Source organism: Carassius auratus, chromosome 8, assembly GCF_003368295.1.
Source record: "Carassius auratus strain Wakin chromosome 8, ASM336829v1, whole genome shotgun sequence".
In the NCBI taxonomy this organism is placed as follows: domain Eukaryota; kingdom Metazoa; phylum Chordata; class Actinopteri; order Cypriniformes; family Cyprinidae; genus Carassius; species Carassius auratus.
Window position 1 is genome coordinate 19790504 of NC_039250.1, and position 15705 is coordinate 19806208.

The window sequence follows — 15705 nt, forward strand, 5'->3', positions numbered from 1 at the left end:
ACATTTTATTGTTAAATTCTTATAAAACCACCACCCACTTTGAACATCCTAGCAGAAAGTGAGTGATCAAAAAAATCTTACTTTCTGTCATCGTTTACTCCCCCTTATGAAGCTCTAAACCTGTTTGACTTTCTTTGTTTTTTGGAACACAAAAGCAGATAAATGAATGAATATCCCATTTGGTAAATTCATTGTACACTATGACTCACTTTAATGTTTAAAAGGCCCAAGTGTGTCAGCAAAAAGAACATGCGGTTTACAGATAATTTTCCAAGTGCTCCAGCCGGTTTTAATTCAATATATTTCAGAGCAATAATCCTCAAAGACCAATTTGGTGAAAAAATCCAATATTGAAGCACTTTTATGATAAAATCATGTCCTCCATTGCTGTCCTACGGCATCCGGCACCATTAAAACAACAGAATATCCCAATGGATATTAAATAAATTTTATTTTTGAGAAGAAAGGAAGTCTGTAGTGACAAAACGTCCGTTCTGGGAAGAACTATCCTTTGAAATGTTGCTGTCATCCTTAAATTGCAAGTGCAACAATCAAAAAATATTCATTCCTAGACATCAAATTTAGATTAAAGCCATCATAATTGAAACCTTAAATCAAGCCGTACAATTAAACCCCCCAGTGGTTGAGGTTTGATAACTTCAGTTACCAATAAGAGTTATTCTGCTTTCAAACTGTGAATTGTCTTCTCAATGTGATCAAAATAGTTGTTAGCTGCTGCCCTAAATAGATACTCAAATCAGCACACAATGGAGAGACTGCAAATCAGCCATGTCATATTCATATTGCAAAGGCTTGGACACATAACCATGGACTCATAAATATTCTGAAGGGGATTCGAGCAAATCAAATCTGTTTCCTGGGCAGCCAGAGCTGAGGAATGTGACTTTTCTGCGTCTGACAGCCGATTCTACAGTATGGTTGGAGAGCAGCTTCGATAAAAATAAATGTGTGTTCCTGATCCCCATTACCGTTGAATGTCACCGATTATATAATTATTTATTAACTTCTTTATTGTGGTGCAACGTTCCAGCCTCACCCGGCCATCTGTCCACAGCGAGGTGTTGCGTGTGCATTCCATTATAGGGGCCCTGAAGGGGGCCGAATAGGCTGGACCTGCGTTCACCTTCTGATAATGCTGAAGAACACCCTGCGGGCAGTCTCCAGTCGGCCCTGTCCACGGGGACTCAGACCTTCTGTTAAGGCTTAGGATCAGAGTTTTTACCTTGACAAAGTTATCATGGACATGTTTATACAGGCCAGCGAAGCAAAAAACAACAACCAAAGAAGTCTGTGCTTTAAAAAAAAAGAAAATAACAAAAAAAAGCAGAAAGGACAGTAAAGGTGGCCTCCTTTTCACAGAAATCTAATGAGAACAAATCTGAATAAGAATGACACACGTTATACACGTTACGCTATTCAGATTTGCCTTGATGCTCTCTTATCTCCAGATACCACTTACATTTTGGAGCTCCATCTACTTCCTGCTGGTGAATGTTCTCACGCCACAGCAGCTCCCACTCACTCGCACTTCCACCTGATGCTTCTTCCACAGAAAGCCCAGATGGAGAGCCGTTCTAATGACTGGCATGTGTTGCTATCTCTCTATTAACCTTAGAAGAACTCTTAATCTATATATCCCTTTTGTGTTACACCTAATCTATTCTCTTTTTGGCTGACTTTCAAGCGCACGTCTCTTGCTCCCACACTATCCCTTCCCCCATCTCTTTCTTTTTCACATGATTCCTCTGTGACTATAGGTTCTCTTGAGCTGAGAATCAAGAAGTGGTTGTTATTCAGTGAAACTTTAAATAAAAAATGTATAAGAAGTGAAAAAAAAATTGGATTGAATAAATTACTCAAATCCATTATTTTAGTTAACTGACTTTACAGTTACTGAATTTAGCTCTGACTCAGCAACTGAACCACAACTGATTACTACTGGCCACATAATTCTTATAAAACATTGTAATTATTGACTGGCTGTTCGTATAATAATGAGTCTTAAGGATGCAATGTACCTTTAATAAGCAAATTAGCAACAGAATGTTGTTGTAATAAATGCTATTTAAAGTAGTACTGTTTGGTTTAGTACAGTATAATATAATGATGTGGTGCGCTTAAAAACATATTGATAATTTACTTGAGCAAAAGTATTGAGTTTAGTATTGAGCAAAAGTCATAATTTAATAAATAGCAATGGAAATTTGATTGAGATTGTTTAAAAGTCTTCTGTTGAAAAAATAAATACTCTTCTACATTAAGTAGCCATGAAGTATACATGGGCATTTTTGTACATTTAAGCTCTACAAACCACTGGGACAAAATGTACAATTCAGATAGAATGTGTAAAATTATATTTCTTTCATCAATTAACATTAATGAAAAGCTTTACAAGCTTTATTTTTAAGATCTCTCATGGAATCTGAACTACAACCAGAACCATTAAATCGCTTCCAATTCCCATTCCTAGTCTCCTCCTCCCTGCTGAATTCCCATTTCTCTACGGCTCTCCCTGCAGGTCAGTCGAGTCTGGATACAGCCGTGAGGCAGCAGCAACAGGATGTGACTAGCAACAAAGCCTCTCGCATCCTTCTGAAGATCTCATTAGTCTGTATGAAAACCTGTAGAGAATGAGAGATGGGACCTCTGACCACCTGACTAGATCCTGGCCTCTGTCCAGCTCACCTATCTCAATCTCATCCTGTGTATAACGCTACAGAGCGGCACTTAATTACAATCCGAATCGCGCTTCAAAGGCTTGCCTGTCATCGCAGGCATGCAGACTCCCAGGGGTGTTTATCACTGAAAGGAAACTACTACGCGTCAGTCTACCCAACACACTTCAGATGCCGGTCCGGGTAATGGCCAACACAAGCAAAAGCACGCTGAACTCGTAAATAAAAGAAACGAACAAACAAGGGAGGGGTTCTGGCAAAAACATAAAAGACCAAACTGGTAAGGGACAGTGTTCTGCTAATTAAATGAAACACTAACGCCAGAACAAAAGCATGAAACGACTCGTTCCATGGCCTGCGGATCTCACACAGCCCGCGTTCGCTTAGAACAGCGTCAGTCGTATCCCACGAGTTCCTATTCCTGTTAACAAATAGGTCAATATTGCCTGGTAATGCAGAACAGATACTCTCTTCTCGTGCCATTTTTTTCTGGCTCTGTACGACATACACAATTGTACACATCAATATAAACAGACAAAGAGGATCAAAGCGTCAGAGGCTCACTGCTTCTCTGCAGAAAGCTTCTCCACCTGAGTAAACACAGAGCTTTCATCTTCCCATTCCGGTCGCCCTGAGCACACCGAGTGCTAGGTAGCGTTCTTTCCACCGTCTGGGAGGATTACAATGCTGCATACACAGTCCACATATGCTCTCTGCGTGCTTCCTCAACTGTTGCTTTAAAGCTTCGCCATTTAATAAGTTATGGATATCGAACAGGCAGACACAATAGGTTGGATCTGAAGAGCTGGCGCTGGCTGAGGCCGGGGATGAGTAATGAATGATGGACAGTTAGAGAGCTCTAACTAAAAAACACAAAGAGATAATATGCAAAACAAGTGTCAGTCGTACAGATGGTGTTTCAAAGGAATTTTCAAGTGCCATTTGTGAGCATGGCCATCCAAAAGGGACTGTTGGTGTACTTCCAAGAGTAGAGAATCCAGCCATGCACAGTGATTACCTGGGTTGAATTTTTTGGAAGAAAAGGAACCAAGATAAACAGACAAGAAGGGGATAAAACAAAGGGAGGAAGTGGCTGGTTGCAGATTTACAGAAAGGAGGACCAGTTGCTCAAACCCTGGGTGGCCGAATAGCATGCCATGCTTCGGTGGAAAAACCACGAACAACCACAACACACAGTGAGAAAACTCACATGGTCTCTTGCAAGAAGCGCTTTCTCGAGCGTGGCCCTGAAAGCAAAGCATATATCTTTGAAACCATGCACAGGGACAACAGGAAACTTCTATCTGGGATCATTAATTCAACTCACCTACTTACCATGTCTCATTAAATGCACAGGCTCTGAGTTTATCGGTTTATCTAACTCCTCACCCGGTCACTAAATGCACAGAAGATGCTTTACAACACTGACAAAATCAGAGACAGATAAGGCGGTAAAAGTTGACTGGTCAAGGTAGAACCCTCATGAGGGATGACTTGCACAATTCGGAAGTCTAATCACCCAGGCCGTTTTCTGCCCAGAGAGATGAGGGCAGGCCCAGACTGTAGGGTTCCTATGGCTCGAGTTACATCACACTGAACATCACTGTCCCATTCCTGACCGCTGGCACTACTTCAGGCAGAGTTATGGATAAGAGCTGCAGGGTGGAAGTGGAAGATATTTCACGCAGCTAAGCATGGAATGAAATGGCCTTCACAAAAAAGACGGAAAGCGGGAAAAATAAAAATCACCCCAAAAAACAACCATAAGAACAGAGGTGAGCACTGCATCAAAACGTGAAATGGAAGATAGAATGGTTAAAAAAAAAAAAAAGTTGAAGCAATTAAGGGTTTCTTCATTCAATGTCTAAAAAAGGGATGTAGATTAGGGCTGATATAGTCATGATGGTGTTATTTTAGTATCATTGATATACTACAATAGCTTTTGTTCATATTTTGAATTAGATTTTATATTTTCATTTTAGATTTTTAGTGAGAAGTTTTAGTAATTTTGTTGTGCTTACCATTTTTATTATTTTTTACTTTTTTTAATGTCTATATAGATATATAGTTTTTAGTATATGTATTTGAGCATTTTATTTCAGGTAGTTGCCAAGGCAACGTTAAACTGAAACAGTTTAGGTTAACAATAACAGACCTGATTCACAAGCTGATGTTTCGACCCAAATCAATTTGATTTGATTTTATTAGTTCGGTTATGTTTAAATTACAAAATTGCTTTCATAAGAAAGAAATTGCAACTATTGCTGTAAAATGTTATTTAAAATGTAAAATATAAAATACTACACTATAAAATATTATTATTATTATTAGCATTATTATTTTTACAGTAATAAAATTAAATACAATAATAAAACATATAAATAATAATAATAATTATTATTATTATTATTATTATTATTATTATTATTATTATTATTATTATTATTATTGTATTTAATTTTATTACTGTAACAATAATGTTAAAAATAATAATAATAATATTTTATAGTGTAGTATTTTATATTTTACATTTTCAATAACATTTTACAGCAATAGTTGCAATTTCTTTCTTATTTAAGCAATTTTGTAATATATATATATATATATATATATATATATATATATATATATATATATATATATATATATATATATATATATATAAAAGGAAAAAAGGAAATTGTGTAATAATAATAATAAAAAACAACTGAACAGCATAGTTTGGTTCCTGACATATATATATGTCAGGAACCAAACTATGCTGTTCAGTTGTTTTTTATTTGTTATAATAATTCAGTATTTATATTTCAATAATTTAGCAATTTTTAATGATTCATTAAACAGACTGGCTCAGGAGAGTCAGTGGTGCTCCAATTATCGGACAATTTCCTTTTAATTTAATTTGCACAGCAATCAGGCAACCTGATTAATTGTGTTAATTGTTTTAGCACCTTATTTTTATATATACACATACATAATCAATCACACTAAATTAAAATGTTAAATTTGACAACCCTAACTTAAAGCAAAAAAAAAAAAAAACTACAAATGGCAATCAAAATTCTCTTTGAGCTCCTTGTTCACATTCAAAAGAAGGGAAACGATTACCTCTCAGCAGGCATGTCATTCTGAGAGGCTCAGTGCTCACACTCTGACCCATGCAGAGAGAAAAGCAAGCAGGCTTGCACAATGAAGTTGGGAGTTTAGCATAAGAGGTCCCCCACACGGAGTGATCAGATGGGCCGCAGCATGACTCTATGAGACTGGGCGACCCCCTCATGTGCAAATGAATCTAAATAAATAAACAAGCACCAAAATGAATTGGAAAAATTTAAGAGATGCCTGAAATTATTTTTGGTGCTTGTGAAACAGGCTTGAAATGCAAAAGGCCTCTCAGCAGGGTTGGCTGGAGAGCTGAAAAACAGAGCAGTGGGAGATGTCCAGTATGTTCCATTAACAGGTGTCCTCCAGCTATACGGACCTGACCACTGATCAATCTCCCTCACTGGTATAGATCCAACTGTTTGGGCAAGCATTGAAAACGACTTATTCTGGCTGCAAGAGGGTTCCATTCGGCTAAATATTCAAGCATTTTAATAAGAACTGTCACTTCTATAAAAAAGATTTATGACTGGAAGGGAAATAACACAAAACAGAAGCTAATCCATAAAACTTCATATCTCGGCTACGGAAGGGAGGAATGCCAGAGTAAATGAGCTCTTAAGTGCTTTTTCATTTAAATGGCTAAATGGCAGTGTGGAGGGCAAAGCTTAATATTAACAGGCTTAGACTGGCATAATAAAGCAAAATAAACAGACATAACGGCGCAGTCGGGCTTCATACAGCAGGGAAACAAACAGGCCTTTCATCAGGTTTAGATGTGACAACGACACCGGCTTATAAACAACAACAAAATGTGTTGCATTCAAACCTACGGTGGAAAAATGTTTGTGGACTTTACAAACGGAGCAACTAAAGGGACATAGTGGTGAAAAAAAGTTAAAAAAAAAAAAAAATGCCTCGCATAGATGTTGGCGTCCTCTTGCAAATTCAGTTGAGTTCGCACAAACACTTCCTGTTTTCTTTTTACGGATTGCTGTATGTTCACAATATACATTCACAAAAATAGATTAAGTATTTTTTTTTACTTTAAAATGTTACTTAAATTAGATGTATATTTTATTTGATTTAAAATGTTCATATTTTAGTGTCATGTTTGGGCAACAGTGCTTCATTTATACATGATTCCCAGCCTTGGCTCACGGGAGATGTGCTTCACCTGAGCATTATACATCACTCTGCCATACTACACATCATTTCTCATTCTCTTTGGACAGGTGAGCAGGTTGGCCCCTTTCCATCTCGCCGTGTCTCTTTGTCCTGACAGAAGCCCCTCAGCATGAACCTGCCCCTTCCTGCTGCGCGCCTGGCCGACAGACACTCAGAAGACTTTGAGAAGTCGGTGGCCGTGAGAACCGTATAGGATCGTTGTCCGGTGCTTCCAAAAGAGGCCAATCTGACCCCCCTGGAGCACTGTGACTCAACAGAGGGCACCAAAGCCTCTCTTCCTCTCCCTTTCAACTAATTAGCTCAGCTGGAGAGAGAAGCAGGGTGCTCCAGAAAAAAGAAAAAGAACGAGGGTAAAAAAAGGAAACAGATGACCTCCTCCAGTTGAAGCAGCCTTCGAAATAGCTGACCCACTTGTAGACACACTTTCAGATATTCGCGTGTCCTCAATGCAGTAACCCATATAGCGGTGTAGTCTACATAGGGCAGGGTGGAAATGCAGAACTCATCTCTGGCTGAGCGGAGGGGAAAGAATGATGGTGTGCATCCTGTTCAGAAAGCCTGAGGGTCTCGTGCTCGTGCATGTGCAGTTTCTCTCCACGCTCATCCACTCGCGGCACATCTGAGGGAGACAGGAAGAAGATTCTCCCACATCCTCCCACGCAACCATTTCCACGCTGGCTGTTTTTGGCACCGCAGCAAAAAACACACCGGCTGACTGCGAAAATGCCGCTTATCTAATGCCACAGCTCCATAATGAGCACTCTTTCTAATATTTCTGATTTTTTACAGCACTTTTCCTCCACGCCGAGGTCTGATGGAGAAGCGACGCATTAGCGCTGCGATAGCCGTGGAATGGATTGTCAAGCAATTTGAAAAAGCCATCCGAATTCACATCACATACGCATATTAGCAGCAATACAAAGCACAAAGTCTGTAGAGATGTTAAATGCCAGAGGGAAAATGGACCATGTCTCCACGGGAGTCCAACTGAAAGCTATTTTAGTGTAAAGGGACTAAAGGCACACTGCGAGGGCATGGGATATATGACAGAAATCTGTAAAGAAAATCTCCATCCTTCTTCTTAACCATCAGTTAGAGATGCTCATCACAAATGCTGAAAATCCACAAACAGATTTATAACTAGAAGGACGTCTCTCAAAAAATTTGCAAATAGCTTTTAATCAAACTTTCAAACATCATTTGGTCTTCATTTGAGTAAGTGTTGCAAAAGAAAGAGTAGAAGATGTAAGGGCTGGGTTTATCTCTGATGCTTTATTATCTGTTTTATTCATCTCTGTTAATGAGTCATTTCAAGTTTGAAGCACTTGGACATAGTTTGCCGACTCACTGCAATATAACATCATCATTTGTTGTGTGTGAGCCATTACAAAGCCACCTGTGAGAACCAGAAAGCACCTAGCTTATGACCAAAACTCATAATAAAACGAATCCAAAGGAGGATGGGAATTATTGAACGGGTGGGAGGAAAGGAGGACAGACAAACTATCGAAAGGGCAGCAGACAAAAGGGTTAGCAAAAGTATTTGCTGAGATCAGAAAGCACAATTTCGCTATGTAGATTCCTTCTCAAATTGAAAATCAACTTTCAGTGCCCTTTACCATTAAAAGTCAGTGAAATAAAAAAGACATACGTGGGGCCCTGTATTCAATTAGAAAAAGCAGACACAGCTCAATGACCTCAGAACATTAGCAGCGTCGTCAAGAGCCTTCGTACAGTGCTTTAATGGGTACTCACCTCTGAGAGTAAGAAATCTGTCTGAGTGCTTTTGTCAGCTTTTTGGCAAAGAGACTTCAGAGCGTTGCGGGTGGATCCCTGTTAAAAAGACGTATGCATCAGAAAAGGGAGGCATAGCATTATCACAAGTTTTATGACAGAACAGTTTTCTGGAATATTTGATACTGTCTTCTCAAGGAACACAACACAAGGAACATTTAAAACTGTAACAAGAGAATACACTGATCATTTATTTCTAAACATGACTTAAGGCCTAATTAAAAAATGATAAATATTTATAATAATGAATTATTACATTTCTAAAAAGATGCGTTTATTAGTCAATTTGAAAAACAAATATTGTTTTTTTTTTTTAAATGACACTCCTAGTCCTCCATAAAACTGTACATGTAGATGAAACACACACACACACACACACACACACACAGTACTAATATAGGGTCTTGATAATGACCCTCTGATTGTACATTCATATCAGCGATATGATCAGAAAAAATGTCTTGACTAGGAATATCAAGCAGCCTTAATACCCCTCTCGAAAGCAGCAGAAAGGCAGACTAATAAAACAAGAAATATGGTGCAGCAAAATTTAGGGCAGCCATACTTCATTAATGACATTCAATAAAGACAGTAAAAATTGACAAAGACGAGCCTAGCCAGCAGGGTGCCAGTTTCACCAGTGAGTATTATTTTACGAGCTTTTGCCATGATTTATTAAGCCACTGTGGCCGCAGGTTCTTTTCCCACTAAAAATAGAGAGGAAGTCTCTGGGCGAAAGAATCTGCGAAGCGATGATGTCAATGACCAACTCTATGTTGATTCCAATGTCGTCAGCAGGATGCCACGTTATGCATTCGTGTTTACATGTGTTCAGTATGCATGCTTTTCTGGAGATATAACAACCACTGCAGTTCTCAGGTCGAAACCCACATCACACAGAGTTTGAGTCATTGGGCTCTTACGGAGCAGAGAAACTGCAGTGAGCACTGTGGTATTTACCAACAGACTGTTTTCTCTGAGAAAAAGACTGAGGCCTTCAGAGACGTGCTTAACACTCTCGGGAGCACATTTCTGAATTCAGTTCTCGAAGAGAAGACAGATAAGGACAACATCGATTCAAACCTCTACAGACTGAGCGAAAGTCAGACTTGCAATCTTTCCATTGAACACCCAGACAGCGATCAGCAAGTTTGGAGAACGTTTAAACTGGTAATGCAGTGCTGCTGTTGCTGAAGAATAAAAGCACATTTATTCACACAATCTCATGCTGCACCAAAGCGTCCAGAAGTCATTAGTTTTCATTGAGAGCTGGCGATTTCTAGAGCTTGAATGTTGACTACAAATGGGAGTCATCGTAAGGATTGACAGGTTTTAGGAGAGACTTTGGTACATGGAGTATGCCGTTATGATACTTTGAATGGTGAGTGGTGCTTTTAGAAATGTTGAAAAAAAATCTCATACTGTAAAGTGCATTTTTGGGTGAATCGTATCCACTAATTCCCCTTGTCCAATCAGAAGACACTAAATGTTAAAAATCTGCAGCACCAAAGCATCCTGACGTCATTAGATTTCAATGAGAGTTTGCAAAGCTCGACTTTTTTGCAATGCGGTGACTACTAATGGGAGCCAGTAAAACTGCGGGCAGGGTTTAAGAAGGCCTTTGGGACACAGAATATAGCATATGTTCTATAAAATTCTGTTATGATACTTTTAAGTTAATACCTTTTTAAAGTTTGAAATCATCAGTCACAATTAAATGTAAACACATGAAAAAGACGACACTGAAAATCTAATATGGATAAGTAAATTACACAGTTTACATTTTGGGGGGAAGCTTAGCCACACTTACTTTTTGTCCAGTCAGACACTATATGTCTATATATATATATAGAAATAGCATTGACCACAAAACTAATCAAAAGGGTAACATTTTAAAAACTGATATTTATAGATAATTTGAAAGTAGGGCTGCAACAACTAATCAATAAAATCGATTATTATCGATAATGAAAATCATCGACAACAATTCGAATTATCGATTAGTCGGGTCTGCTCACAGTGGACGTACAACTGCAGCATTTTTGCATTAAGGCCTGCTCTGACAGTCTACGGTAAGTTTGAAATCTTTACTATAAGAGCGCTGGCAGGCGCGCTAAACAGATGGAACACAGAGAGGCGAGGGAGACAATATTCAGCGTATAATCTGTTATTTAACATTCATATTTAGGTTTAAAGGTCAACATGCGGTAAAGTGTGATGTCACAGCATCGTGTAATTGTCGGAATATAAATACCAGATGTTTTTACAGGAAAAAGAAATTACAGTAACAGGAGACTGACTGTTATCAAAGTGCAAGCGAGGAGTGTTTCTGCAGACTGAGATTTTATTTGTCTTTATTATCTTTATTGGTTTCATTTTTACATTTACATTACATTTAGTCATTTAGCAGGCGCTTTTATCCAAAGCGACTTACAAATGAGGAATAATAATATAATTATTATTAATAATAATCATTTTCAATCTAGAGATTTAAACTATATTCACTATATAGCCTACAGTGATTAACAAATTTATTTAAGCCAATGTATGTAAGGTTTTTAACCAGTTTTGTAATTTGTAATTATTGGTAATTACCAAAATAATTTTTTGGCTTTCTGTATTGGTTAGACTTTCAATATGCATAAGCTTTGTAGTAACAGTAGTAAGCTATTTTTAATGCAATAATATATAATTATTGCTGTTATCTGTAAAAGAAAGGCAGAAAAAAAACTGTCAAGTGCTTTATAGTGTTTTTTTATTCAGAGACCCAATTAGTCAAAAAGTACATGAACAGGGCCAGCAAGCATGTGAGCTGTTATCAGAGGAAAAGGAGGCCTTTTTGTTATTATGTGAATCAATACTATTTAGTTGTTTCAGTTTGTTATTTGTCCAAAAGTTATAATGACATTTTTGGAAACATTTTACGGATTACTAAAATATTTTTTAACAGCATTGCATGTTTTCATAGCATTCAATTGGCACATTTGTTTTAAGGACATTTGGCAGAATGTGGAATAGTGTGTTTTTTCAGTAAAATTAAATAAAGAAAATATGGGGTTAAATCTGATTAATCGATTAAGCGAAAAAATGATCGACAAACTAATCGATTATCAAAATAATCGTTAGTTGCAGCCCTATCTGAAAACTAAATAAATAAGGTTCAAATTGATGTATGGTTTGTTGATGTATATTTGGCTGAGATGCAACTATTTAAAATACCACCCTGGTATAAAAAAATAAATAAACAAAAATACTGCAAAAACTGCCTTTAAAGTTGTCCAAATTAAGTTCTTAGCAATGGATATTACGAATCAAAAATAAAATATATTGATATTTATATTTATTGTAGTGATTTATTTATAGTGATATATTTATGGTAGGAAATTTACAAAATATCTTAAAAGGAACATGATCTTTAGTTAATATCTAAATGATTTTGGGCACAAAAGTCGATAAAAAAAATAGATAATTCTGACCTATACAATGTGCTGTTGGCTATTGCTAAAAATATATCTGTGCGACTTATTAATGGTTTTGTGGTCCAGGGTCACATATGTAAAAGATTTGCACCAACAAAGCTTCCAGAAGTTGTTCATTTTTAATGCGAGTCGACAATTAATCAAGTTCTGAGATGCATGGACTACCACTGGGAGTCATCAAAATTTAGGCCTTTGGAACATGGAATTCAACATATGACTCTTTTGAACGTTATAAGACTCATGACTATTATGATACATTTATGATGCTTTCACCACCTTTTTAAAAGAGTCCGTGACAATTCAGTGTAAATAATTGAAAAAAAAGTAAAGTAAAATTACACAAATTACACATTTTTGGGTGAAACTTAACCAATCATTTCTCTCATCCAATCATAAGACACTAAATGTCATGAATTGTATGAAACATCATGTGCTTTGTTTGTCCTTTTGCTTTTACAGCCTCTTTACTGCCCTCTATTGTTTTTATTCGTCCTACCCCCTCCTCCTCACGCCATCTCATCCCATCCCTCTTTTCAAGACCACTACTCTATAAATCTGAGATGGACCTGTCATATTTCTCCTTCAATCGTCTCTGCCCTAGCTGCCGGGACTGGGAACATTATGTGTCTCACAGTGCATGTAAAGCACACGACGAGCTGTTTACTGCACGTTAAGTGAGTCTATCAAACATCGTCCCAGTTCAAAGGAAACTGCCGAGCGCCATCTCCATAACTTCCTAACGAGAGCCTTGGGAGAGGGAAAGGACATGAAACCAACAGGATGTTAACTCCAACTGTCAAATAAATGCATGAAATTAGGGTCTCCCAAAGACAATGGAGCAAAGGAGCCTGTTTCTGCGATCGAAAGGTGGTTATGAAACTTGCTGTTATGAAATGTTACATTGAACTCATTGAGTTTTCTCACCAACTCAGCCTGAAGTCGTACAATGAGCTCGTCTTTCTCCTTCAGCTGCTGCTGCAGGAACTGGTTCTCTTCCCTCACAGGATCCTGCACATAAAGCATACACAAACACGGTAAAGAAAAAAAAAGAAAAGTCAGTCTGCGTTATTCAAGCCATCGCCCCCAGTTTGAATCTGCAGCCTCGTGTGTGGGCGTAAAACTGCCGTGATTGAGAGGTGGAGGTGTGCTTTCTGTGCCGTGGTTTCACTCTCCTCCATAAACTTCACCTGAACTAGCAGGCACTTTCCCACGACCTTGTGCTGTCAGCATCCATTATTGTGAGGCTGGGGGAGGGGAGGGAGGGACTGAAGCTTCAAGGGCAGCAGAGGAGGACCGAAAGGCCCAGAAGCAGAAAACAGCCTTCACGAACGACCGAAAAGAACCTCCGCCCCCAAAAACGGCATCTCTCCTCTAAAAGAAGTGCCCGGTGGAGATTAGACAGCACTGGCATGAGGTAGCCGGACACAATATGCATGCGTTAGGAGCCCTTCATGAGAGATCAGGGAAAGGGATTATGAGCTTCAATGTCACGTACTTGGAGACATCGCTGTTCAAAGCTCTCTAGCTTTGGCTCGAATGCGCTCCTTTTGTTGACATTACATAAACATCTCAAGGGAGCTGTTGTCAATCTTTGATGCTTCTCTCTAAAGGAAGCTAATTTCTGCCTGGGGATGATGATGAAATACGCAGCGACTTAACTTGAATCGTACAGTACCTACACTTTTTTTATGAACCGCTACAACCCCATCAGCAAGGCTCAAGTAGCTCTTCATCGCTACCAAACTGAAATGTGTTCCTTTGAACTCAAATACTGGATTTCATTTACCTGTATAATAATGGCAATTAATTATCATTAATATGATTACGATACCATTAAAGTGGCCATTATTACAATGAGTCTTTTTTGACCTAAAAGCAATCATTACTGTGAGAGAAAAACACTAAATTGGTACCATTCAAAGATTTCAAATCACTATGAAAATATTTTTTCTGTTTTGTTTGTCCAGGATGAATTAAATAGATTTTCAATTTCATGAATATCATCTTTAAAAATAAGTTAAGAAAGAAGATTTTTTTTGAGAATTGCACTTATAAACATTTTTTTTTTAAAACATGGCAGTAATTGCTTTAGATTCTCTAAAGAAATCAATGAAATCGACTCTGGAAAAAAGGCTGTCTTTTTGCGCTGCCTGCAGAGGATCGTAATAACTATAATAAAAATAAATTTCAATGCAACAAGCTTGACATGAATTCAGCACTTTTTTTTTAAATGTGTCAAACATTTCCAAATCAAAATTCTTCAAGTTTTGCCTTTAGCACAATCTTAAGAAAAAAGTTAAGAATGTGCTTGGGAAAACATATTTCCTTAACTTTACTCCCAAATTATAAGTTGTAATAATTATTAATGAAATTTATTCTTGAAGGGATAGTTCACCCAAAAATTACAATTCACCCTCAAGTTGTTCCAAACCTGTATATATATTTTTCTTTCTAAAAACTGAGCACAAAATATATATTTTTTAGAAGCTAAACAGCTGATGGTAGCCACTGACTTCCATAGGTTTGTGGCTACTGTCAACTGCTTTTGTGACCAACATTCCTCAAAACATAGTTTTTTCCGTACCCAGCAGCCCTTCTGTCCTTTCATTCAGCTGTCATTTGTATGTGAACGATCACTTCAGGAATGTTTTGTGAATCTAGCCTCAGGTCTTCAAAGGCTCTTCCAGAACTTTAGTATTTTAACAGTCAGAGATTCAGGTGAGGTTTCATACCATTATTTCTTCCAGCAGAACTTTTCTAACTGTGTATTATTATATCTTTATATCTGTTACCCAATCTACTTTTTTCTTCTTATTTGCCAGTTTCATATTTTTTTCTTTGAAACTCTGCCTAAAGGCTAGTAGCATCTAAGAGTCTTGTATTCACTGTTCCAACTGAAGCTGGTGTTTGGTGTGCACTGTTCAATGAAGCATCCAGCTGAGCACCAGAGAGGGGTTTGTTTTCCAAACTAGAGACTCTGATGTACTTGTATTGTTCTTGTTGTGAAGGGCCATTCACTTCTGTCTTTGTTCTGGTTAGATGCAGTCTGTTTTCTTCTTTTTAGACAGCAGTACATGAAAAGGTCTTCATCTAAATTTCGAGCGATATGTATTTTTGCTTGGGCATTTTAAAACCAACATTTGACTTGCAAGAGTCTCCTTTTGAGATAGTGTACACTTATAAGATACTGTGCAATTTCCACACTTCATTAAGCAGCGCAAACATTTGCAACAGTGTCTCAAATACCAAAATGTACTTTAGACTGCTTTTTTTAAGATTAAATGCTGCATTGGCTGAACAGAAGCATTAGTTTCTTTCAGCAACACAAAAATGTCTTTATGATGCCAAACATTTGAACTGCACTGTATGAATAAACACTTCCAAATCAAAAGTTTAGGGTCGATAAGATGTTTTAATGTTTTTGAGCTCACCCAGTTTAGGTTTAT

General features: G+C 37.6%; 1 protein-coding gene across 5 annotated transcripts in view; it reads right to left on the reverse strand.

Moving 5' to 3' along the window:
* Window positions 1-15705, reverse strand: part of ccser1 (coiled-coil serine-rich protein 1) — a 75547-nt gene that overhangs the window by 23784 nt on the left and 36058 nt on the right. For all 5 annotated transcript variants that reach the window (XM_026270105.1, XM_026270103.1, XM_026270101.1 and 2 more), the window contains 2 exons: window positions 13184-13267; window positions 8742-8819 (listed from right to left, as the gene is read on the reverse strand). In XM_026270105.1, the coding sequence (XP_026125890.1) occupies window positions 8742-8819; window positions 13184-13267 (162 nt within the window). The remainder of the gene's footprint in view (window positions 1-8741; window positions 8820-13183; window positions 13268-15705) is intronic.